Source organism: Entelurus aequoreus, linkage group LG05, assembly GCF_033978785.1.
Source record: "Entelurus aequoreus isolate RoL-2023_Sb linkage group LG05, RoL_Eaeq_v1.1, whole genome shotgun sequence".
NCBI classification, from domain to species: domain Eukaryota; kingdom Metazoa; phylum Chordata; class Actinopteri; order Syngnathiformes; family Syngnathidae; genus Entelurus; species Entelurus aequoreus.
Genome location: NC_084735.1, coordinates 71,785,649 through 71,813,642, shown reverse-complemented (window position 1 = coordinate 71,813,642; position 27,994 = coordinate 71,785,649). Strand labels below are relative to the sequence as shown.

Below are 27,994 nucleotides of genomic sequence, written 5' to 3'. Positions count from 1 at the left end.
AAAAATACATACTTAGTGTTTATTATGAGAGGTTTGTATTGACAGAAGGACAAATATAGAGCATTTTTCACAAAACCACAGGTTAAATAATGTATGATGTTAAGTGAGGCCTAGAATGTCCATTTTAATAAGCTTAAAAAAAACTAAAACAATGATCAATGAATAAAATGTTATGTGCATATGTTACTCGTCATTGCTAATAGTGAATTTGTCATTGAATTAAGCAATTCTTACATAAATACATCTCACTACGTTCAAGTGAGTCAAATCCTTTAATAAATGTTGACTAATTCAATATCAAACACTTAAAATTTCACAGTGTTTAAGACAACCCAAAGTAGATATGCATGTTATTGCTGCCACCAGATATCCAGTAGCCCTCTCTAATCCAGGAACGGGAACATATTCTTTACACATCCTTGAGTTCAAGGAAATGTCAATTAATAAATAGGATCATCTTAAAATACAACCACCTTTCATATGACGTCATCACAGGTGAACAGCAACTGCTGTCAGTCTTCAGAAAGTCTATTTTACAAATATTGTCTTGTTTTACACACAAACAGTTGTTGCTCTGCGCTTACTGCCTTGCACACTCCAGTCTTGCCCGGCTTCCTCGGTGAGCGGGGGAGGCCGGGCCGGCAGGCAGGAGGTTATGGGCAGCGTTAGAGGACCAGGGCGGCGGGCGGAGTTTGGGTGCGACACAGCGTGGGCTGTGGCTGACGGAGGAGAGAGTATGCTGGCTTCCGTTCAGGAAAGATGTGGAGTTGTTGGAGCCCTGCTGGCACCGATAATTGTAGTAAGCTTGCCAGCCCTGGCGCTTTCGCTTCCAGCGACAGCGGAGGATCCGAATGAAGGCCTGAAGGGCAAAACAGGGCAGTCATTTGATAGGTTTTTGTTCCAAGTGTTGCCACTATCCTCAGTTCACTCCAGTCTGTAATTAATCGGATAACAATGCATAGTTTGTATCTTTTCGAGAGTATTCCAGGTAGGAGGTTCAACAAACTCTAAACCTGAAGTATGGGTTGATTTACCTTAGGATGGGAAACTCTTGAGTTTTGTGTTCTAGAACAGCCGATCTGAATTAGTTAAATCAATCCTGAGTATGTTGACTCTGAGTTAGACCGCAACAACGTTCTACGATTCACCATAGCAAATGAGTACAGAAAAGACCGTCTTTCTTTACCGAGCTGAAACTGTGTGTTTATGGTGAGTACGAACACCTTTTTTTTTAGAAAGAAAAGTAATACAATAAACTGATATTGGACTGAAGTCAATGCAAACATAATATTTAATCATATTTTCTAAGTAGCCCACAGGTAAAGGAATTATATGAAATAAAATATAATTTTAATTTAGGTGTAATGTGAATTATATTTGTGAAGTGAATTATATTTATATAGCGCTTTTTCTCTAGTGACTCAAAGCGCTTTTACATAGTGAAACCCAATATCTAAGTTACATTTAAACCAGTGTGGGTGGCACTGGGAGCAGGTGGGTAAAGTGTCTTGCCCAAGGGCACAACGGAAGTGACTAGGATGGCGGAAGCAGTGATCGAACCTGGAACCCTAAAGTTGCTGGCATGGCCGCTCTACCAACTGAGCTATACCACCCCACAATAACACACTTAAGTATATTTGACATGTAAAGTCAATACAAATACAAAGTATATATCAGTTTTCTGACCAGGCACTTTTTGTTACACCATTAAACTTGTCATAAATAGTATCTCTTAAAATTTCAGCTATACTTTTTGAACTAGGAATAATTTAAATGTCAGCACTTGTTGGCAGGTTATTTTTCTTATTGTGATTCATATTGCTTGGCTTTTACTGACGTCAGATCCGGCTCACGTCTCGGCCATTAAAGGGGAAATGCACTTGTTTTGGAATTTTGCCTATCGTTCACCATCATTATGAAAGAACGACGGATCAGTTTGTTTTAATGCATTCTAACTTGTAAATAAACGTAAATAAAAGTCCGCTTACAGTGGAGCCAATGGGAGGTTCAATAGTTTGCCCATAAAATCCAATACATAACCATTCAAAAACCAACAACAATACTCCATTTACATTTCGTGACTTGAATATTAACCAAGTATTAGTGATATTGTTATTATAAGCGCTAACGCAGACAAACTATTTATAGCGGCACCGTGATCACTACCGTGTGTCCCTATGTTTACATTTACTTTTTTTTTTTTTAAATCAATGTATTATTAAATATTTAAAATTGACTAACAATATATTTTTCCTCACAGTCTTATATAATGATAGTATACAGGTATATTACCAATTATGACCTCAAAATCCTCTCCCGACATAAATAATCAGGACTTATTTTTTTGCTAACAAAACAGATATGTCATGTCTCACAGCTTGCTTTACGTTTATCAAGAGGAGAGAGACATAACAAAACGCCGGGCTTAGTTCAAGAAAACCTGCGTGCCAGCAAGCAGATTAGGTTCACAGAGCAATTTACCATAGTAACTTACTTGTGTTTGATTTACCGCTCTTAGAACGTAAAACCCTGAGTTTCCCTCACCTCAGGCTTTACGTACTCAAGAGTTTTCACTTAACCTGTTTCCTGGAATACCCCCCCAGCCTAAAAGGCAAGTGGCAAGGGTACCAACTTAGTACTGTACTTATGATCAGGAGAACCTACTTAGTAAAAAGCTACCGTAGCCCTAAACGCAATAATTTTCTTTTTACGATTAGCATTTCAGTTCAGCGTCAGCTCTTCAACATTCAAAATATTTTAACATTCAAACTATTCTTACATTCATACTACATTCTATCAGCATTTTAGTTCAACTTCAGCATCGGAGCATTCACAAGCAATTCCTTCAGGAATTGCCTCATCTAGTTTAATATTTAGAATGCATTAAAACAAATCCATCCGTTGTCATGTCTTTCATAAGGATTGTGAACAATAGGCAAAATTCCCCAAAAAGTGCAGTTTCCCTTTTACTGACTAAAATATAAATCAAATCAATTGATAGACATCATTACTATCTACAGGATATATATCAATCAATCAATCAATGTTTATTTATATAGCCCTAAATCACAAGTGTCTCAAAGGGCTGTACAAGCCACAACGACATCCTCGGTACAGAGCCCACATACGGGCAAGGAAAACTCACCCCAGTGGGACGTCAATGTGAATGACTATGAGAAACCTTGGAGAGGACCGCATATGTGGGTAAACCCCCCCCCCCCCTCTCTAGGGGAGACCGAAAGCAATGGATGTCGAGTGGGTCTGACATAATATTGTGAAAGTCCAACACATCAGCGAAAGTCCAGTCCATGGTGGGGCCAGCAGGAACCATCCCGAGCGGAGACGGGTCAGCATATACCGATGATCATGGTCAAGATGAAATTATATGCATTCCAAACACAGAAGATACACGCACGGTCCTCTTCCACTGAACTCACTAGACAACGATGTGCATTTTGATTTTTGATTGTCAATACATTGCATTATGGTCCTTTTGTCCTCATCTCAATGGTTGTTTACAGGTGTCTCAATTGAAGCAATCAGAAAAGATTTTATAGCTTTGTGGAAGTGTATTTACCATATTTCCGGACTATAAGGCACACTTAAAATCTTTTTTTTCTCAAAATTCGACAGTGACAGACATTTTGGTTGAGCATACCCACCTCAAAGCTGTTTTATTTGGTACATGGTGTAATGATAAGTGTGACCAGTAGATGGCAGTCAAACATAAGAGCTACATGGAGACTGCATTTTGATGGGTCTCAAGTAAACACCACCAACATTTTAAATGTTCCATTGAAAATATAGAACATTACACAGGGCGCTCAAAAATCTATCAAAATGTTTTAGTACAACTTTGGTAAGCTATGAAGCCGCACCGCTTGAAGGATTGTCGGCACATTAAACATACAAGTATTATTATGGTGTGTGTATAAGGTAAGACATTATCTGGCGTTCTGTTTCGCAATATTATGCAAAATAAACTTTTCTTACCTTCTAGTAGCTGCTGATCTGTATTTGGGATCTGCATAAATCCTGAAAAATTGTGCGCGTCGACAATCTTGTTCTTGTTCTCTATCTTCTTGTTATGGGACATTCATCCTCCGCTGTTGCCATTTCTAATATAAAGTAGTGTAAATTTCTTTCTTATATCTGTCAGTAAACTCGCCATGAAAGCGCTAAAACATACTGGTGTAGTGAGTTTACATTATTCACCCTAGGAAATTTAGTTATTAGAGTTCCGGTCGGACGGTTTTTCACGGGACACATTTCCGGTGTTGTTTTTTCCGGATGAGGAGATGCTGCTCCGTTATTGAATTAAGTAAAGTCTGAATGTCATTAAAACAGTTAGCGCCATCGTAAATAAGACCACCCACAAAATGGCGCATCCGGTCAGAAAGCGACTTGAAAATGATCTGTAAAACATAATCTATGCAACATTTTGACCAAAGAACCACCATTACATGTTATGTAGACCACAAGGAAGTGTTTTCAATTTTTTTTTAAAATAATAATAATATGACTCATTTAATGCGCCCTATAATCCGGTGCGCCTAATACATGAAAAAAGATCAAAAATAGACCATTCATCTGCAGTGCGCCTTATTTTCCTGTGCGCCATTTTGTCCGGAAAATACGGTATTCATTTTATTAAGTGTGGTGTACAATGCATCCAAACTTTAAGTGTAATACAATATTTCACCTTCCCGGGGCGCTGGTCTTATTGAAGCCTCAGAGGAGAGTAAGAACAAAGGTACTTAAAGGGGTAATATTATGATTTTTTTTCTACAGTTAAAGCCCTTGTCGTTAAAAAAAACATGTAATGGTGGTACTTTGATCCAAATTTTCCATATATTTTGTTTCAGAGACCGTCTTTTTGCCACTTTCTGACTGCCTCTTCAGAATGCGCCTTTTGGTGGGCGGTCGGTCTTATTTAGCCCTCCTCCAGGCCAAGCCCCCTTTGACTGTGTCTTCACCCTGTCTGCCATGTTGTAGTTTTTAGCACTTCCATATCGAGTCTACTGACAGATATAAGTTAGAAAAATACGCTACTTTTTACTAGAAATAGCAACAGCGCAGGATCCATGTGCATGTACAAACCAGCCTGCCACACGACAAGAGGATAGAGAGAAAAAAAAGAAGCTTGATTGGACTCTTTGGATTAAAACTGAATAAAATTGGTGAACTCACGCAGAACTCTTTGGGTAAACCTCTACCATATATGGAGATACCTGCTTATGTAACTAGAGCCAAAAACATCGCTTAAGTCTCAAATTCCAAACGGCTCGTTTGGAGCAAGTTTGAAAGAGGGCCATGTTTTTTCAATGTCTCTGCTATGTCTCCATGGTATGATGTAATTTTTTTCACTTATGCTCCTGGGAGAATAAGACCTTAGTGATAAAACTCAATGCTCAACGTGATGTTTGGCTGTATGATAACACATGTAAATGTTTTTGCGAAAAACTAAATCGTACAAAAAGTGGGGAGTACAAATACAGAGGTAAATATTAACACAAATGCAAAATATCAAATGGCCCCTGCCTTTTTTTGATTTTTCAGTATGCAGCCATAGGCAGAAGTCTAGAGTCTTGATACAGCCGGGCTAATGTTTTAAGGTAATACAACTCTTCAAGTATCCCCAGTTGCCTGACCTGTGCTTCCAGTGTTCATCCTATAATTTCCATTGCATTGTACCTGTTTAAACTCGCGGCTGTAGCAGGGGTAAATGATGGGGTTCAGGCAGCTGTTGAAGTATCCCAGCCAGAAAATGACCTTAAAGAAGGTTTCGGGAGGACGCAGATTTCTGTTGAAAGAGCCTAAACACAGAAGGGAAGAAAAAAATAAGTTGGTTTGAATAACGTGTAGGTGAGATGATAAGTGTTTGTTTGCATTAGTAAATCAAAATGTGCTGCAGGAAAGAGTGCTGGCCACCGAGGGGCAGCATTCGCTTTTCATTTTTAACCACTGGCTGTTATTGTGTGGAAGTCTAAGCCGCCTGTGACCCCAGGTGAGGCAGGTGATCTTTGTGTTCTCGTGGGATTTCCGAGGATCTGTCGGGGGATTGTGTGGGATCGAGATTTGTATTTGTCCTAGATAACAGATCTCTTGCGAGATGTATTAATCCCTCCGACATGGACTTGTAAGGCCATCCTGTATCATCCCCTGCTATCTCTGACTATATATGAAGAAGCACAGCGTGAAACCAGACAATAAGACCATCGTGTGCCATCTTCCCATGATGCATCACTGTCATCCATCCTCCCAGTTTGGCCATACTTTTGCTCTTTTTTCCATGCAGGATGGATCTATTTTAGCTGTCTTGTCCTCCATGTAAACACCATGAGTGACCAGCAATGTTCCCTCTAATTTTTCATCTGTGTGAGCAAACGCACAAACTCTCTGAGCATTCAGTGGAGCACATGCGAGCAACATCAGACACGTGCACACTGTCGCCACACCAGCGTCACACCTGTCCCAAACCTGACATCATAACAATTTAAATGTTTTATTGAAATAATTTTCTGATATAAGTGATTTTGCCCTCTTACAATGACAATAACAAAAAAATATGTTTTTCATGGTATATCTGGCTGCGGGTCCTGCCTTTAAAAGAAATGTTACCCCTTTCAGAGATTACATTTAGTTCCTGTAACTTTCTGTCTGTAAAATACATCTTTTTATTAGCATTTATGAAATCTAGTGACAATATTTCATGAATAATATCCTTAGATTAACATTCTTAATAAATGGCAGTAAAATAAGCACACATCTGATTGAGAAGTCAGAGTGTTACAACCTGGCATTTACACGTTGTGTGGCGTTGGGGTTGTGCGACTTTTTGTGTGGCCATAAACGCAGCACTGGCTAAGTGCCATGAGTGCGTGTGTTGGTGCAGGTGAGACAGAGCAAGCGGCTTCTGATGATATGACGGATGACAAAGTTGGTTTAAGCCTGGTTTGTATGGCAGAAAATTACCAGTTTTTATAGATAATTTTACTCATGTTTTTGGTGTGGTTACAAACAGTTTTGCTCAATAAAGTGATTGATGGAATTCCTGTCCGTAAAGTGTCACAACAGATGATAATTGAACTGTGTTGACAAATATTGTTTTATTCATTGGGGCCACTCTTGTTGTCACTTGTCACTCACAGAGTTGCATTGCAAAATCATACAGAATAAATTGTAATGTGTTTATTTTGTTTAAAGTTCAGATGGGATTTTTGATTTTCTGCGCGGCATTAATTTGCTGTGCGCAGAGGACGCATGAGCAGTGCGCAATTGCGCAGGCGCACACCTTAGATCACATATGTCAGAGTCAAGGCCCGCGGGCCATATCCGGCCCGCGAGAAGGTTTTTTACGGCCCTTGGGATGATCTTGATTTATTATTAGAACCGGCCCGCAGACCGCAGATCTTTTTTTTTTTTTTTTTTTTTTTTTTTTTTTTTTTTTTTTAGACCGCAGATCTTTTACACGCACCAAGCGGATGCCGGTCCAAGGTTCCGAAAGGGGGCGAGCGGCCCACCGGGACGCGCCTGCCGGCCGAAGGGCTGCAGCCCGGCCGTCAGTCGCGGAGCCCGCCGTGCCACGCGCGCCAAGGGGGCGGGCCGAAACCCGGCCCCGAGGCCCTGAGACTTCTGCTTTGTTTCCCCAAACCGCGCGTCACCGCCGGGCCCGCACCACCGTCGGGCTGCAGCCCGAGCGTCGGTGGCGGAACCCGTCATGTGCCGCGCGCGCCAAGCGGAGCGGGGGGGTCAAGCGGGCCGAAACCCGCAGGCCACCCCCTCACCACGAGGCCCTGAGACTTCTGCGTTTGACCCCTACGCGCGGCCCGTCGGGACGCGCCCGCCGTCAAGCCACGAGGGTCAGCCGTCGGGTCGCGGAGCCCGCCGTGCCACGCGCGCCAAGGGGCGGGCCGAAACCAGCGGGGGGTTTCGGGCACCCAACTCGCCTCCCTCCCACGGAGGGAGGAGGGGGGTTTAATGTGAACATTACTGTGCAATCACATATTTAGAGTTTTTACTCAATTCAAGTTTAAAAGTTAAAGTTTAATATTTGTTTTCACTGCATGTTACTTCTCCTTAAACAAAGTGTTGTTTTTGATTTATAGATTTTTGCACTTTATTTTATTGTATTTCAATTTAATTATATTTTAAAAATATTTCAGTTGAGTGGATGATAGAAAATTGCTATTATTGTTTTTTTCTTTGAAGTAAATTTAGCCCACTTTTGCTAAAATAGAAAATATAGGCTACTGATGGTGCCTTGAATACCGGTTTCTTTCATTTAATGTTCATGTTATGGGGATTTTTATATAAAGGAAATTTGTCTTTTGTGTCTGTTGAAAATTAAAGATTACTGACAGAGCCATAAGAAAATATTGCTTTATTTATCTGATCATATTGGAATATATTTGTTAGGTTTTCAGTAGGTTCAATTAGGTTCACTAGACTATATGCGTCATTTAAAAATTTTTCAATGAACATTCGAACAGTCCGGCCCTCGGCTTGTAGCTAAATTTTTTATTTGGCCCTCCGTCCATTTGACTTTGACACCCCTGCCTTAGATGGAACGTTGGTGACCAGGCTCCTCAAGGGGGCCTATTGTGCTATTGCTTGTATTTACATGACGCCACGTCCAGCTCACGTCTGGCTCATTAAATATACGTTGTGGTCAAGCCAGCGTCTGTTCTCAATTCTACTGAACGCCATTTAGCCTTTCTCGAAGAAAAATGCCCTATGCTTGCGTTGTTTTTTGGCTGTGCGAACTGTTCAAATCGGAAAAAGGATAAACGTTTCTTCAGAGTTCCTCAAGAGGTAATCAAGAAGGTCGGAAGAGTGCAAGATTTTACGAAAGACGATGAGAAAAGTTTCACGCACTGCAGTCCAAGGAAGCCAAGTTGAACAGGGCACGAGTTTGCAGTGATCACTTTGTTAAAGGTTTGTTTGATATACTGAACCTTTAAGGTTTAGTATTTCCCATTTAAGTATTGTCTTGATAATGTTTGTATTTTATTTTTTAACAAACAGAAACCAGAAAATCAGGGTCAATGATACTTTGTCAGGAAAGGTACTTCTACGTCTCCCCTCTTGTTTATTTTGTCAGGCGGTGTTTTATAATACCAATGTCCTTGATCCAGCCACACACAAAGGAGTTGGAGCTTTTCCAAGTTTTCATCTGTTTTTTTCATGTAGAATGACATCTCGAGCACAAGATAGTTCTATATGTCTGGGAATTCCACTGACGAATAATCCTTAATATGACAGAACACATCTTTTTTTAATAAAGTATAGAGATATATTCAATTGGATAATTTAATTATTTGCTCATGTCTGATTTTTTGCAGGAAGATCTACTGTATGCCCCTTGCACCCTCAAAGAGTTTGCGCATTGCTTGCTGCACAACAGCCATCTTGGCTTGGTTCACCACCGCTGTTTTTCACTTCCGGAAGAAGTCACTTGTCGGAATACAAGCAATAGTATGATGCTAACAGCATTAGCATCACTGAGGATACACTTTTCCTAGGTCACTTTAAGTCATAAAAGCGGCCATGCAGAATCCTGCCTTTTATGCTTCTTTTTTAATAGTGGAAACTTTCAAGTGTGTTTTTTTTATATTGAGCCTGAAGTGCCGTTTCATGACTCGGCAGAAAAGCCATGACTCAGCACTTCAACTGCAGAGGTCAGATCACAGCTAAAGCTCCTGCACAGATCGGTGGAACGTTATAAAAACAATAATCTAACCTCCTATTTGTCACTGTGAGATTGACTAAGTGATCTGTTTGTAGTGTCTTGTAACTTAACATATGTTTTGTAAGATAGCACACATAAAATCTGCACGACTAAATTGGACTTTTTTGTTATCACAAAACTCTTTCAAGGCACAGTATTTTGGGGGGAATCTAAAAGCAGTAAAAAGCAGCTTGTCTGATAGGGGTGCCAAAATAAAATCAATTCACATCCAGATTGTGATTCAGATTTTTAACAATTTTATATCGATTTATAATTTTCGTTAATCGATTACAAAAATATTTGAAAACATTTATTTTCCCAAAAAAATATATATACTTTATATTTTTTGGTTTTCTTTTTTTTTAGTAATGGAAATCTTAAAGGGGAACTGCACTTTTTTGGAATTTTGCCTATCGTTCACAATCCTTATGAGAGACAAAAAGACAAACATTAATTTTTTTTTGCATTCTAATTTGTAATAATCTGATTGTTCTAGGTGACTAGTAATAATAGCTAGCAAATCCTTAGCTGTTTGGTGGAGTAACTAGTGCTTTCCTATCGCTGGAGATGACATGTTGTCCGTGCAGTAGAGTCGACTGCTAAAATTAGCCGCTAGCGTTAGCAGCTAATTTGCTAGTCATTCTTTGCATCATCGTTTAAAAAAAAAAATCAAGTCCAGTTGTTTTTCATGGTTTTTTTTACACTTTTGTGTCAGTAATTTTTACAAATTAGATGCTAATGATATGGTAAAGGTTAACTTGTTTTTAAACTTGTAAGGCAGTTACGTGTTAAGGCAGAATGTAGAAAGTTACTCAAAATTGCCTGCGATGCAAAAGCTAAAATTTAAGCGAGGCTAAACGAGTAAAGCCGATGTCAACAAGATTTCTTTATTCTTAATACGCTCTTTCTATGTTACACCAAATATTATTGCGTTTACGGTATTTTGCATAATTCTGAACAACTACGATTTTAGTACTTAAAATAAGCCAATTGGGCTAACATGGTTAAAAAACTTTTGTTAGTCCAGAGTAACAATTTTTGCATTCTGATATAAGATTGCTTATTTGTCAGTTATTGCAGTGTGCACACTTAATAAAGATTATAATAATGGAACGGAAAACATTTTCAATATTTTCTGGTGTAAAAATACGTTTCAAAATCCAAACATGATTATACAACAGTAATCCTTGCATGTTGTAATGTTAAACTCCATGTGTTAGAACTCATTAGATAAAAATAAGATGAGAGGTAAGCACATACTGATAGGAAGAGCCAAGAAGAACGGCAACCAGCACAAGATGAACATCCCCACCACCACGCCGAGCGTCTTGGCCGCCTTCTTCTCCCGCGAGAACTTGAGCAGCTTGACGGTCAGCGTGCTGCGGCCGGCCGACGAGGCCCCTCCTCCGCCTTTAGAAGTGGCGCACAGGTCCTGGATCTGCTGGTTCCTGCAGTGGATCCTGAGGGTGAGCTCATTGGAGTCCTGCTGACGCTCCTTCATCACGCCAGCCTCCAGGTTCTTGGTGGTGCGCTTGGCCACCACATAAACGCGGCAGTACATGGCCAGGATAACGGCCAGAGGGATGTAGAAGGAGCCCAGCGAAGAGAAGAGGGCGTAGAACGGCTCCTCTGTGATCACACATACTGTGTCGTCCTGCAGGTCGGATGGATGGAGGTTAGAGCCTAATATGTGGGTTTTTGTAATATAGTGGTACCTCGATTTAAGAGTGCTTTGAAATAAGAGCTGTCTCTCGGATAATTGCTGTGCTTTAAGTTGCAAGCAAAAATTTTAGTTACAAGCATCCCTCGCAAAACATCTGGTCTAACTCCTATTAGCTTGTATCTAAAAAACAACTTTGTTTTCCAACCACAACAAGGAAGAAAGTGAGTATGAAGGACAGTGCTGAGAAGAAGAAGCAGATGATATTCATAGAATTAAAGTAAAATAATTATCAAAAAGTTGACTGATTATGTCACCAACTTGGCAAAGCCATTCGAGCGTAGCACTCCTAGTCTGCACCATACTAAAGCAGAATGAGTCTAACGCCAGCCAAGAATGTTAAAACAATAGCCAAACGGCGGACATTTATGCATTAAATTATTGATAAACTGCTGATGGTGTGTTTGACAGAAACATAGCTGGAAGGAGAGGCTTTAGAAATCCGCTGTCCGAAGTAAATGCTGTACATTGTTATTACATTATTTTAAACTACTGTAGTTGTTAGTAGTACATTCTATTGTAGTGTGCTCATAAAATATTTGTTATCTAAAAGTTTTTAGTTTTATTTAAAAGCAATTTACATTTTGGAATGGTGCTGTTGTGTGGGGGCCAAGCACCAATTTCAATTAATTTGGAGGACAACGAATTGAGATACAAGTGATTTGAGGCTCGTAAATTGGAGGTACTACTGTTTATACATGCCAGTACCATGAGTTTTTGTGCAATATTTGCCCATACCATGTCAATATGTGATGTATTTTACTAAGTTTGCGTCCTGGTGAGGAACCCAATTCCTAATTTGAGTTGAAAAAGTTTGAAAACCCTGACGTACAACGTGGGAAATTATAAAAATATCCTGAATGTCCAAATTAGCAAGATATTGTTTTTTGTTTTTTTTTAATCATTTTTTTAAAAAAATGTTGAAACAACTGTTTCTTTTCCTTAAAGCAGGAGTGTCAAACTAATTTTAGATCGGGGGCCACATGGACAAAAATCTACTCCGAAGTGGGACGGACTGGTAAAATCACGGCACGATAACTTAAAAATAAAGTCAACTTCAGATTGTTTTCTTAGAACAAGCACATTCGGAAATTGTACAAATCATTTTTTTTGGTACACATTCAGTTCTTTTTTACACTTACACACACTCGTTATTTATATTTTCTGAATAAATTATGTGATAATGTTCATCAGTCAACTCATTGGTGTTAATTTTCAATCAAAAAAATTATATAAAAATCAAATTACAGTATGGTATTTAGATCATTTTCCTCGACTGGTGTACTAACATCATGTGGTTTGTTTTGTACATATGTAGCATCATCTACAAAGATACAAAGAATTGCTATTGCGACATCCAGTGGACACATTTAGAACAGCTGTTCATTTCATTCCAAAGTTTCAGGTTCATTTTTATACTTAGCAAACCCTTCCGCGGGACGGATAAAACCTGTTCGCGGGCCTGATCCGGCCCTCGGGCCGTTTGTTTGACACCCCTGCCTTAAAGTGTAAATAAAGTTCCTTTAAAATGTGGGGCCTTTTCAGAGTTCATTATAAAATCACTGCAGTAAGAAAACCTATTTAAACTATGGACCCAGGAGGGATTTGACGGTGGTGAAGTTTGGACACAGTTGACAGCTTTTAATTCACTTTATGGCATGTTTAGGCCAACAGAGCTTTGTTGTTGTTCCAGTGATACGGGCTAGTAGAAAAATCTATTCATGACACACCAGTCTTTTGGATTAATTGAATCACCTTAATAATAACGTGTTTTCATTGTTGCATGGTGGGAACCTCTTACCTGCGAAGGTGGCTGCTTCCATCCCAGCAGGGGACCGATGGAGATGACGATAGCTAGGATCCACACGGCCAACATGGCGAGCAGCGCCCGTTTTTCAGTCACGATCACCGGGTACTGCAGCGGGTATCGAACACCGATGTAGCGGTCGATGGAGATTGCACACAGAGACATGATGGACGCCGTACAGCACAGGACGTCCACCGCCGCCCAAATGTCACAAAAGATCCGGCCAAAGACCCAGTAATCCAGAACCTGCAAACATGGACTTTCTGTTTGCCAACGGTGGTTTGATTTCAAGTGGGAGCTTCAGGTGAGTGTAAACCAGCTTTTCTTGTTATTTTCAAACATGTTACGAATTGGAAACTGAATGTATATTGTTGCTTAATATGTCAATTTCAATGTTTGTTTATTGTTTTTATATGTCAAAATAACAGACAACAAGCCAATTACAGAAGAAGTGCTCTAATAAACTAGCAAATTCAATCGAGCTAAACTGGAAATGCACGCCGAGACTTCCGGAAGTGATATTTACATAGTTCCGATTAAGTTTTACAATTAAAGTTTTAAACCATAGATAATTATATACAAACCCCGTTTCCATATGAGTTGGGAAATTGTGTTAGATGTAAATATAAACGGAATACAATGATTTGCAAATCATTTTCAACCCATATTCAGTTGAATATGCTACAAAGACAACATATTTGATGTTCAAACTGATACTTTTTTTTTGTGCAAATAATCATTAACTTTAGAATTTGATGCCAGCAACACGTGACAAAAAGTTGGGAAAGGTGGTAATAAATTCTGATAAAGTTGAGGAATGCTCATCAAACACTTATTTGGAACATCCCACAGGTGAACAGGCAAATTGGGAACAGGTGGGTGCCATGATTGGGTATAAAAGTAGATTCCATGAAATGCTCAGCCATTCACAAACAAGGATGGGGCGAGGGTCACCACTTTGTCAACAAATGCGTGAGCAAATTGTTGAACAGCTTAAGAAAAACCTTTCTCAACCAGCTATTGCAAGGAATTTAGGGATTTCACCATCTACGGTCCGTAATATCATCAAAGGGTTCAGAGAATCTGGAGAAATCACTGCACGTAAGCAGCTAAGCCTGTGACCTTCGATCCCTCAGGCTGTACTGCTTTTACAAGCGACATCAGTGTGTAAAGGATATCACCACATGGGCTCAGGAACACTTCAGAAACCCACTGTCAGTAACTACAGTTGGGTGCTACATCTGTAAGTGCAAGTTAAAACTCTCCTATGCAAGGCGAAACCCGTTTATCAACAACACCCAGAAATGCCGTCGGCTTCGCTGGGCCTGAGCTCATCTAAGATGGACTGATACAAAGTGGAAAAGTGTTCTGTGGTGTGACGAGTCCACATTTCAAATTGTTTTTGGAAACTGTGGACGTCGTGTCCTCCGGACCAAAGAGGAAAAGAACCATCCGGATTGTTATAGGCGCAAAGTTGAAAAGCCAGCATCTGTGCTGGTATGGGGGTGTATAAGTGCCCAAGACATGGGTAACTTACACATCTGTGAAGGCGCCATTGATGCTGAAAGGTACATACCGGTTTTGGAGCAACATATGTTGCCATCCAAGCAACGTTACCATGGACGCCCCTGCTTATTTCAGCAAGACAATGCCAAGCCACGTTTTACATCAACGTGGCTTCATAGTAAAAGAGTGCGGGTACTAGACTGGCCTGCCTGTAGTCCAGACCTGTCTGCCATTTAAAATGTGTGGCGCAATATGAAGCCTAAAATACCACAACAGAGACCCCGGACTGTTGAACAACTTAAGCTGTACATCAAGCAAGAATGGGAAAGAATTCCACCTGAGAAGCTTAAAAAATGTGTCTCCTCAGTTCCCAAACGTTTACTGAGTGTTGTTAAAAGGAAAGGCCATGTAACACAGTGGTGAACATGCCCTTTCCCAACTACTTTGGCACGTGTTCCAGCCATGAAATTCTAAGTTAATTATTATTTGCAAAAAAAAAATAAAGTTTATGAGTTTGAACATCAAATATCTTGTATTTGTAGTGCATTCAATTGAATATGAGTTGAAAAGGATTTGCAAATCATTGTATTCCGTTTATATTTACATCTAACACAATTTCCCAACTCATATGGAAACGGGGTTTGTAGATTATTATTCTATTATTATTTTATTATTGTTATACATATTTCAAAAATATTATTACAATAATGTGCAATAATACGGTCACGGGGTCAGCGTGGCTCTCGACCCGCATGCGGCTCTTTAGCGGCGTACTAGTGGTTCCCTGGAATATTTTTAAAAAAGGATTGAAAATGGAAAAAGATGGGGGGGAAATATTTTTTTTGTTTTGGTATTATTATTATTTTAGGACAAACATGACACAAACCTTCCCAATTGTTAGAAAGCCCACTGTTTAATATGTTTGTGTGTATGCTTCACTGATGAGAGTATTTGGTGAATATCGTTTTGTCCTACTAATTTTGGTGGTTCTTTGTGACGCAACAGTTTGTTTACATGTAAAATGTTCCACTTCTTCTTTGTCTCATTTTGTCCACCAAACCGTTCATGCTGTGCGTGAATGCACAAAGGTACGCTTTGTTGATGTTATTGTCTTTTTAGACTGCTAATCAGGCATATTTGGTCAGTGCATGACTGCAAGCTAATCAATGCTAACATGCTATTTAGGCTAGCTGTATGTACACATTGCATCATTATGCCTCATTTGTAGGTATATTTGAGCTCATTTAATATTCTCTACTTTTATCCTCTTTGTATATAATTTAGTTTTGCATGGCTCATGACACATTATCTGTATGTAATATTGGCTGCATTTCAGATAGTTGTTTGTGTGCCATGTTGTTCCAGACCACAGCAAACATTACCTAGCTTGCCAAAGATTGTAATAAATCTATTAAAAGAAGGCAGCCTGCCGTTTCCATTAACTTGGACACACACATCTATAGCTTTGGCCATTGAAAAGCCAGTAATTTCCAGGAGTTAACTCACCTTCTAAGTAGCCTCTGATTTACTAATGGTTTCTAATGTTGTAAAACTGTGTAAAATAAATATTACATTTCAACATTTCTGTCAACAAAGATTTGCTTCAGCCTGCGACAAATAGTCATTTTGATAGTAGGCTATTATAACTAATATAGACACTTACATCATGTGTTGTCTTCATTATAACACTTATATACGGCTTTTCATTTTTTGCGGCTCAAGACACATGCATTGATTGCATTCATTTTCATGTGATTCACTCTAGTGTGAAGTAAAAATGTGTTCTTTTATTACAAGGGCTGTCAAAGTTAAGGCATAAGGCATTTGTGCAATTTTTTTGACGCAAGATTATTGTTCTGGTCTGTAATTCTAAATTACAGAATGTTTAGCAGGTTGAATATTAAATTGTACGAATAAATACAGAAGGCTAAAGCCAACAGCACTTTTTGGGGAATTTTTCCTATCGTTCACAGTCATTATGAAAGACATGACGACGGAGGGATTTTTTTTTTTTAATGCATTCTAACTTGTAAATAAACGTAAACAATAGTCAACTTACAGTGTAGCAAATAAGAGGTCCTCAATAAATAAATAAATAACCATTCAAAACCGCCAACAATACTCAATTTACATTTCGTGATTTGAATATTAACCAAGTATTAGTAATATTGTTATTATAAGCGCTAACGTATACAAACTATTTATAGCAGCGCCGTGATCACTACCGTGTGTCCCAATGTTTACATCATCGAATGGTCTGCTGCTTTCTCACGTCCTTGCTCCCTGGAAGTTTTTTTGTAGATCATAAATCATGCCTCTCACCTGGACAACACAAAGTCTGAGGAGATATTCTAACAAGTTGGTACACTTTGACAGCCATTTAGGGCACTAAATGGCGACAACGACACAAAAAAAAATGCTTGCCCCCCCCGAGGATTATTAGACATTCTTCATCTAAATATGAATATATGAACATCGTAATGACAGCAGACATTGCACAGTAAGTGATGTTTTATTTTGTTTGTTGGCTCTCATGAAGTCTGCAGTGAGTAATAATCAGTGATGAAGAAAAAAAAAGCAAACGCTGTGATGCGTTTTTTAAATTAAAGGCCTACTGAAATGAAATTGTTTTATTTAAACGGGAATAGCAGATCCATTCTATGTGTCGTACTTGATCATTTTGCGATATTGCCATATTTTTGCTGAAAGGATTTAGTATAGAACAACGTCGATAAAGTTTGCAACTTTTGGTCTCTGATAAAAAAAAACCTTGCCCCTACCGGAAGTAGCGTGACGTTGTCAGTTGTTCACTCCCTCATATTTTCCTATTGTTTTCAACGCAGCTAGAGCAATTCGGACGATTACCCCATTATTTTGAGCGAAGATGAAAGATTCGTGGACGAGGAACATTAGAGTGACGGACTAGAATGCAGTGAAATACATATTTTTTTTCGCTCTGACCGTAACTTAGGTACAAGCTGGCTCATTGGATTCCACACTCTCTCCTTTTTCTATTGTGGATCACGGCTTTGTATTTTAAACCACCTCGGATACTATATCCTCTTGTAAATGAGAGTCTTGAACGCGAAATGGACATTCAGTGCCTTTTATCTCCACGACAATACATCGGCGAAACGCTTTAGCTACGAGCTAACGTGATAGCATCGTGCTTTAACTGCATATAGAAACAAAAAAAATAAACCCCTGACTGGAAGGATAGATAGAAAATCAACAATACTATTAAACCGTGGACATGTAAATACACGGTTAATGCTTTCCAGGCTGGCGAAGGTTAACAATGCTGTGCTAACGACGCCATTGAAGCTAACTTAGCAACCGGACCGCACAGAGCTATGCTAAAAACATTAGCTCTCCACCTACGCCAGCCAGCCCTCATCTGCTCATCAACACCCGTGCTCACCTGCATTCCAGCGATCGGCGGAAGGACGAAGGACTTCACCCGATGCGTTTGGCGGCCCGGGGACGTAGGAAGTCAAGGTGAGGTCGCCGGCGCTAGGCTAGCGCGTCTGCTCTCCAACAAAGTCCTCCTGGTTGTGTTGCTGTAGTCCGCTGCTAATACACCGATCCCACCTACAACTGTCTTCTTTGCAGCCTTCATTGTTCATTAAACAAATTGCAAAAGATGTCCAGAATACTGTAGCATTATGAAATGAAAACAGAGCTTTTTGTATAGGATTCTACGGGGTACCATAACTTCCGTTAAACTGACTACGTCACGCGCATACGTCATCATACCGCGGCGTTTCAGCCGGATATTTCCCGGGAAATTTTAAATGTCACTTTATATTGGCATGTGTTGCAATGTTAAGATTTCATCATTGATATATAAACTATCAGACTGCGTGGTCGGTAGTAGTGGGTTTCAGTAGGCCTTTAATGCTGCGTGTATGCTTAAAACTCGAGATGTCCGATAATATCGGACTGCCGATATTATCGTCCAATAAATGCTTTAAAATGTAATATCAGAAATTATCGGTATCGGTTTCAAAATTATCGGTATCGGTTTCAAAAAGTAAAATGTGTGACTTTTTAAAACACCACTGTGTACACGGACATAGGGAGAAGTACAGAGCGCCAGTAAACCTTAAAGGCACTGCCCTTGCGTGCCAGCCCAGTCACATAATATCTACGGCTTTTCAAACACACAAGTGAATGCAATGCATACTTGGTCAACAGCCATACAGGTCACACTGAGGGTGCCCGTATAAACAACTTTAACACTGTTACAAATATGCGCCACACTGTGAACCCACACCAAAACAAGAATGACAAACACATTTTGGGAGAACATCCGCACCGTAACACAACATAAACACATCAGACAAATACCCAGAACCCCTTGTAGCACTAACTCTTCCGGGACGCTATAATATACACCCCCCGCTACCCCCTACCCCCCCCACCTCAACCCCGCCCACCTAAACCTCCTCATGCTCTCTCAGGGAGAGCATGTCCCAAATTCCAAGCTGCTGTTTTGAGGCATGTTAAAAAAAATAATGCACTTTGTGACTTCAATAATAAATATGGCAGTGCCGTGTTGGCATTTTTTTACCATAACTTGAGTTGATTTATTTTGGAAAACCTTGTTACATTGTTTAATGCATCCAGCGGGGCATCACAACAAAATCAGGCATAATAATGTGTTAATTCCACAACTGCATATATCGTTATCGGTTGATATCAGAATCGGTAAATAAGAGTTGGACAATATCGGAATATCGGATATCGGCAAAAAAGCCATTATCGGACATCTCTACTTAAAACTATCAAAATATGTAAACATTAAATGTTATTATGTATGTGCTTATCACTACATTACATATTTACTTACATCATGTATATAAAACCTCAATGGAGGTGTTTGGGTGTTTTTTTAAAGGCTATATAGAGGCTTTGCAGTCATCAGCCACGCCCATTAGCTTGGCGGCCATCTTGCGGAATTGCGTGGCTCCCATAGGTTCCATTGTAAGCGAACTGTGATCGCATCCATCCATCCATCCATGTAATGTACAAAATATCAAGAGCATGTATTTGGGTAGAAATATCACAGATTACCTTACCATACATCTTTGACAATCAAACCATGATTGTGACAATTCACATTGTATTAATAATGCACGAAACTGGTATCTAAACATGGTCGAGCTCCTCCTCTGAATGCAAGTGCGCCTAAACCAGTAATACAAATTCTGTATTCCTACAAATTACAAAATCTGGCAAGATACCAATGCCCTGCAGGTTTGTTTGTTTTAATTGTCATTAAAAGCAGTGTTAAGCTGTTTAAAAAAACATTTCATTAAAGCAAACCAATTATCCAGTCACGGTATTAAAAACTTGAAAATTATATTAATTATATACTAATTGCATTACCTCGTTGCAGTACAGGATACAAGAGGAATAAGTGCAGAGTGTTTGCATTTACAAAAGAAGGTGCAGATATAAATAGATTACTGTATAAATAAATATATTGCACTTTTGCATATGCATCCACGTTTATGCATGTATGTTATATTGTCCTTATAGTCCAGCGAGTTAATTGTTTTTTTGGGGAAATTGAGGGGATTATTCTGATGCGTTCAAGAGTCTTATGGCCTGTGGGAAGAAGCTGTTACAGAACCTGGAGATTGTGCTACGGAGGCTGCGGAACCTCTTTCCTGAGTCCAGCAGTGAAAACAGTGCTTGGTGGGTTTGGGATGGAGTTAATGTTTTACTTAATGTAATAATAAAACTGTATTTAAAAGGTCATAAACAGTTTTTTCTCTAGCTATGAAAACATTCAATGCATAATTGTTAAATTATCACATTAATTGCGATGAATTTATCACAGTCATATTCAGCAGGTTAGGTTAATCTAATTCTTTAATATGTAATGTTGTTGTTTCTGAATGCCAGCCAGCTGCCTTGACATCTGCTTGAGCTTGACTGAGAGCAAAAAGAGTGCCACCATGAGGAGGTCTAACTCTGTCATGAGACTAATGTTAGTGGCTTTAAATAGTGGGGATATTTACATCCAACAACGTAACAAAAAATAAATAGTGGTATAGGTAAAACATGCTAACACTGTGATTGATGGGTTTGCTTTGTTTATTTTGTTTTATCTGAAGCAGGGTTAGAGCAACAAGTTCAACATTTAATAATAATTATTACTCAGAAAAGTGTTCTTACTTTTTTTAATGTATTCAGCACTTTACATAGACGTGATTTTTTTTAGTAAATAAAACCAGCTATCTGTTCAAGTCTGTTAAAAACAAATTACTTTATGAAGCTACTTTTTTTCGTTTTTGGTTCGAAGGGAATAAGCGGTAGAAAATGGATGGATGGATGGGGTTTGTTCTGATGTCGTTTTTGGTGTGTAATGCATTTAAATTGAAATCCTCAAATTGAGGGCTTTTCTCACCATTTTTAGGTGAGATTTCAAAACATGATAATTCGATTAATTGATCTAAATTAATCAATCGCTCTTTTTTTATTTAAATCGCTTGACCACACTAATTATAATCAATAATTCCTACATTGCGGAAATTCAATCAGGTCTTTGTCTCAGTTGTTGTTATGTTTGTATTTTATTGCATTGCTAACATTTGCCAAAATGATTCTTCGACATAGTTTTGGAGCATACAGTATATCGCTAACATACAGTACAGTACCTCACAAAAGAGAGTACGCCCTTCATATACGTTTGCCGATATTTGATCATATATTTTCTTGGGACAACAGTGTTGTATAACAGTGTATATTTACTCTCCCATCAAAATATCCCAACAGACAGCCATGAATTCTTGGTAACAAAAGTGAGTACTATATGTGTGATAATGTCCAAACTGGGCCCAATTAGGCATTTGACTCATTAGTGGTTTAAGATGTTGTGTGTGTTAAATGTGATATCATTGCTCTCACACTCTTTGGTGACAAGAGTTCAATCTAAAGCAATTAACTTTCTGAGGATCTGAAAAAAATTATAGTTGCTCTACATAAAGTTGTTGTCAACTATGAGAACCTTTCCAACACCCTTAGACTGAGCTGCAGGGTGGCCAAGACCATAATGCAGTTTTAGAGGGCAGGTTTCGCTCAACACAGGCTATGCTACACTACTACATTGAGTGAACGTGCTCAACGCTATATCCAGAGGTTGTGTTTGGAAAATAGACAAATGAGTGTTGCTACTATGAGAGTGAAGTGATGGTGGCTCACCCTGTCAGTGCTCAGAGCATACGCCGCACAAATTAGTATTGGTCTGCATGGTTCTTGTCCCAGACGGAAGCGTTTGCTGAAGACAAGCACAGTAAGGACATGGAATGTTTGAATCATGTCCTGTGGTCTGATGAGACCAACATGAACGTATTTGGTTCAGATAGTGTCAAGCGTGTGAGGAGTACACAAACAAGCGCGTCCTCCTGACAGTCACGCATGTCATGGTCTGGGGCTTCACAAGTGCTTTCGGGACTATAGGATCAATAGTTCATTGAGAGAAATTTCTTGAGAGAAATTTCTTGAATGTCAACTTGTACTAATGTGAAATGCTGAAGCAGAGCATGAGCGTGGTGTCATTTATTCAGCGTTGTCCCGTGGAAATATATAATGTTGCCGACATGTGAGGGGTGTACTAACTTGTGTGAGGAACTAACTTTCTCGAAACAACTGTATGACATTACACTAAGGATATAAAGAAATATAACGAAAAATTCCATATCACAGTTATCGTGACTAGAATTACAACGGCTATCGTTATTATCACGGTATTGTTGAATGTGCTCAAAAAGTACTTTTACACAGTACTTTTATACACACACTGAAATCTTTTGACCAATTTGTATTTTTATTTTAAATAACTAATATAAATAGACATTATATATTTTGCATGTTTTGTGTTTCTTATGCTTCACTGATAGTGTTTTAGTCTGAATGGCTAAGCTTTTGTTTTAAAATATAGTTTGTACTGTAAATGAAAAGTGTGTAACAAGTACTATCTATTAATATTATTTATTATTTCTACGTGGCGTTGTGGCGTCCAACTCTGTTCAGCGGTCCTTGAACACACCGCAAAAACACCCCCGACTCGTATTCCTCTGTGTATAGAACGATCACTCTGTTGTAAGAGAGCACAGCTTGTAGTTTCAATGTGTACAAGTGAATATTGCTCAGACAGCAATGTGTTTATATAAGTTTAGATTGGGGTATCCATCCATCCATTTTCTACCGCTTATTCCCTTCGGGGTCGCGGGGGGCGCTGGAGCCTATCTCAGCTGCAATCGGGCGGAAGGCGGGGTACACCCTGGACAAGTCGCCACCTCATCGCAGTAGATTGGGGTATGTTGTTTATTAATGAGGAGAGACATTCATGTCTCTTGTTTTCATGTTAGCATTGGTTAGCGCCAGTCAGTCCGTGTGTTTATCAAAGTGCAGATTAGATCATTTGAACTGAAAATGGTAATACTAACTGTCGTTTATCGCTACATCCCTACATCAAAAACTAATTTGACATTCATGCTACACTTGTAAAATCAAATAAGATCCCATGCCAGCGTTGAATTAAAACCTACTTCCATTACAAGATAATAGTTTTGCATTGGGGTTGTCGACTGTCAGAAAGATTGAAATGTAACAATATGTTTTAGGGTTGCAACGAGTAATTGATTGAGTTGATTGGAAAAAAGCTTTAATTTATATTTTGTTGCTTTGATTCATCGCTAAATGAGTGCAACTAATACAAAATTGATCAAATTCCAACTGCATGGAGTGTCCAAAACTTTAAATAAGTGGACATATTTTTATCGTTGGTCACTGCAATAGAGTCTGAAAGGCATTTGCTACCAGGCCGCACAGCAACATTAACTAACATCAACTAAACTTTCGCCTGTCCCACTAGACCCACCAATAAGCTTGTTTATAAATGTTGATGTGCCAGATTGTAGCAAAGGGCTAGTTTCCATTTGCTGCCCTCCTCCCCCACATGTTGATGGTACTATCTACAAAGTGGTCCATAAAAAGTTCAGTTAGACAGCACCAACATCAGACATAAACAGTACAATAAAATATACAGACTCAGATATAATAATACAAATAAAATAAAATGGATACTCATATAAAACAGTAGGTTGCTGCAAGATCTCAGCTCATGGCAGATGGCATATCAGGAATGAAGTGACCATAGTAGTTAAAGTGCATGTGGCGGATGGAAAAGTCCCACATCCTACATCTGCCTTGGCCTAGTAAGTTGAAGTGCTATTATTGCACATACTGTAGCCCTATTCTACAAGTAGTTAGCATTAACAGATGTATTGTCGCATGGAAGAGTGCGCCAAAAAGCATACATAAGTGTATCTATGTATGAAATTTTGCACAAAATATGAATACATAACTTTTAGAATACAAATAGAAATCCCTTGGAAAGAGACCCAGTAGCTAATGGCAAGTACTGTATATCTAATTTTATTATATATATATTTGCTATTGTCCTGGACAATAACGTATCACGATAACGCATCAGATACATTAGCCAAAAAATAATCCCACAAGCTAGCGAAAATAAGTAAAAAACAAACGTCTTTGGAGAGCTTTTTTGCAAAGGCAAAAAGGCCAGGCCTCCCATTAATTATGGTGAGATTTACTTTTCACACACTTTTTTTTGTTTTATTTATCTGCCACACATGAAAATAATACCTACATTAAACTGGTCCCTGGTGCAAAAAAGGTTGGAGATCCCTGCAATAGAGCACACATGAGAGCAATGGCGGGTGGGTGCCATGATCTGCACAGGTTTTTTTAATGCATTTATGTATTTATTTTTTATTAATGCACACATGATAAATGTGCAATTTCAATGTTTAAAAAAGAATGAAATTCTGGCAAGCAGAAACATTGTTTATTTCAACTCTTTTCTCTAAAATACAGATTGAGGCTATAAAGTGTGTTTTATCCGATTACTCGATTAATCAAACCAACCAATAGATTATTAAAATATTCGAAAGATGCGGCCCTAATACCGTATGTTTATCGTTTAGGGTCGGGGTGTCGAACGTACGGCCCTTTGCCTACATCAGGCCCGCAAACAGGTTTCATGCGGCCCGCGAGATGAGTTTGCTAAGTATAAAACTGTTTTTCAAACCGGACAATTTTTTTTACTTCGGATTTTGAAGGGTTTTGTCAAAAGGATTATTGGCGATTTGTACATTTTCAGAATGCGCTCGTTGTATTTTTGGTCAAAGTAAAACAAAAGAAAACAATCTGAAGTCGTCTTTGTTTTTAAGTTATCATGCCGTGATTTTACCAGTCCCGGCCCACCTGTGAATAGATTTTCCTCCATGTGGCCCCTGAGCTAAAATGAGTTTGACACCCCTGGTTTAGATTGTTGTTGTGGTGCACTGCATTTCACTGAGAGCTGTTTCTATTATTGTGTCCATAAAATGGTCAAGAAAACTACATTTGTAGCTAAAACTGTGTGTTTTCAATTATATATTTTAGTTCCATAGCTCAGTGGTTTTCAACCAATGTGCCCCGGCAACCTAGTGTGCCGTGATATATTGTCTAGTGTGCCGTGGGAAATTATGCCACTTCACCTAATTGGTCCCCAAAAAAATGTTGCAAATCAATAATTATAATCTGCAAATAATGTGCTGTTGCTTAGTGTCTGTGCTGTGTAGAGCTCGGCAGGGTCACCATGTCAGTAGGTGGCAGCAGGTAGTTAATTGCTTTGTAAAAGTCGGAATGTGTCAGGTGAGACGAGGATGGTTTGTTGTGATCCCATTATGCAGACTACAGTGGGAGACAGCGTGCAGGTAAAAAGGTATGTAATGCTTAAACCAAAAATGAACAAAAGGAAAAGGAAAAGGCAATGAAGCATATGGATGGCTATGCAAAACAAAAGTACAACTGAACTGGCTACATTATACAGACCTGGGCATTCTGCGGCCCGCGGGCCGCATCCGGCCCTTTGTGCGTCCCTGTCCGGCCCGCGTGAGGCCAATTATAAATTACAAAATAAATTTTAAAAAGTATCTAGTCGAGTGTGCAATACAACAGTGCTGCTTTTGTTTTGAAAATCGTTATTTGTATTACTTCCGTGTGGACGTATGCGTGTGCGTGATTGTGAGTGAATGTGAACAGCTGCAATCATTAATTACAAAATAAAGTTGAAAAAACATCTATGTCGTGCGCGCAATACAACTGTGCTGCTTTTATTTTGAAAAGTATTATTTATGGGCGTGTGTCCGTGTGTAACCTGCGAGTGAAGGTGCACATGCAGCGACAAGTGATGCACGGTTTACACCCGAGACGCTAAAAAGAGAAAAGTTGATGAAGAATGGCGTGTTTCCAACAAGACATGGACTGCCATGCAACGTTCCTTCTAAGGTGCGTGCCTGCGCAATTGCGCACTGCTCAAGCGTCTGCTGCGCGCAGCAAATATATGCCCCGCACCAAATCAAATCCCATCTGAATTCTAAACAAAATAAACATATTTATTCTATGTAATTTTGCAATGCAACTTTGAGTGACAGTGACAACAAGCGGCCCTAACGGTGTTCGTCAACACCGTTCAATTGAACACCGTTCAATTATTGTAACGTCTATCCAGATGCTTCGAGGCCAGGAATTATATCGATCACTTTATTGAGCAAAACTGTTTATATTCGGACATAACCACACCAAAAACATAAGTAAAACACTTCTATCTCGAAAAACTAGTCATTTTCTGCCGTACAAACCAGGCCAAAACCAACTTGTCATCTGTCACCAACACGCATAGCACTAAACCACTGGTGCGTTTATGGCCAACAAAAAGTCGGACAACTCAAACACCACACAAAGTTACACTATGACTCCTCGGTCATACGTGTGCTTATTTTACTGTCATTTATTATTAATGTTAATTTATTTATATTAGTCATGGAATGCTGTTACACACACTATGTTGAAGTATTACTATTATTATTAATTATTATTATTATAATTATTATGTATCTTACGGTATATATCAAAAATAATATTGAGCAAAATTTAATTGAAATATTGTCGATGTGGCCCTCCAGCAGTGCTCGGGTTGCTCATGCGGCCCCCGGTAAAAATTAATTGCCCACCCCTGGGCTACAAAGTAAACAGAAACAGAACGCTGGACGACAGCAAAAACTTACGGAGTCCACAAAGTACATCCGTACATGACATGACAAGCAACAATGTCCACACAAAGAAGGATAGCAACAACTTAAATAGTCTTGCTTGCTAACACAAAGCAGGTGCGGGGAATAGCGCTCAAAGGAAGACATGAAACTGCTACAAGAAAACAGGAAGGGCCACCAAAATAACAGCGCAAGACAAGAACTAAAGCACTACACACAGGAAAACACCAACAAATTCAGAATAAGGCAAGACGACCTGATGGAGTTTAATTTTTTTAACGTTTTCTTCTGGTGGTGTGCCTCCGGATTTTTTAATGAAAAAAACGTGCTTTGCCTCAAAAAAGGTTGAAAAACACTGCCACAGCTAACCTTAAGCTTCAAACCATTTTTTCAGTATTATTTGTGTTTTTCTCAATGAAGAGCTCCCTTCTAATTGTTTGTTATGATAATAAATGTTTTGTTTTTTCCCCTCCAAACTTATCAGCCATGACTTACCTCCAGAGTGGCGGACACAGGCAGTACGGTGGTGCTGAGCAGCAGGTCGGCGATGGCCAGGTTGATGATGAAGTAGTTGGTGGGAATCCGCAGGTGTCGGTTGCACACCACCGACAGGATAACCAGCAGGTTGCCCACTATAGCGAACGTGATGAATGAGGCCAGCACCATGCCCACCGGCACCGCCCGGCTCAGGTCCAGCGGGGCGGCGTTGTGTTTTCCGCGGTACGGGGACGAGTCGGTGCAGTTCGAGGTAGAATTGGAGTCCGGGTGAGACGCTTGCTGCATTCCGGCGAGAGAATCCGCCGTGGAGCCATTTATCCACAGACTCATGGTGCATTGAGCCCCGCCCGGCCGGTCTGTAAAAATGTCCAAATCTAACACAAAAAAAAGTGTGCCAAGTGCATTACACTTGTGAAACAGAAAGAATTAGAAAATTGTGTTGTATTCCCCTTAAAGATATTAGTAGAAAGTCGACATCTCCACTTATTTTGGCGTTATATCCGTTCAACTCGTGTGAGTGGTTCGCTGATTATACTGCGCAAGCAAGTGGATGTTCCTGTCTCTTTCTCCGGACAATCAGTCAACCTGCTGGCCGGCTA

General features: G+C 39.4%; 1 protein-coding gene across 1 annotated transcript; it reads right to left on the bottom strand.

The window, feature by feature from the left end:
- LOC133649828 (alpha-1A adrenergic receptor-like) lies at nucleotides 1-27,994 on the bottom strand. Its single transcript, XM_062046503.1, has 5 exons — nucleotides 27,393-27,994; nucleotides 13,252-13,503; nucleotides 10,991-11,384; nucleotides 5,695-5,816; nucleotides 1-859 (listed from the first exon to the last, which is right to left on the bottom strand). The coding sequence occupies exons 1-5, from the start codon at nucleotides 27,723-27,725 to the stop codon at nucleotides 581-583; spliced, it is 1,380 nt and encodes a 459-aa protein (XP_061902487.1). The 5' UTR covers nucleotides 27,726-27,994; the 3' UTR covers nucleotides 1-580.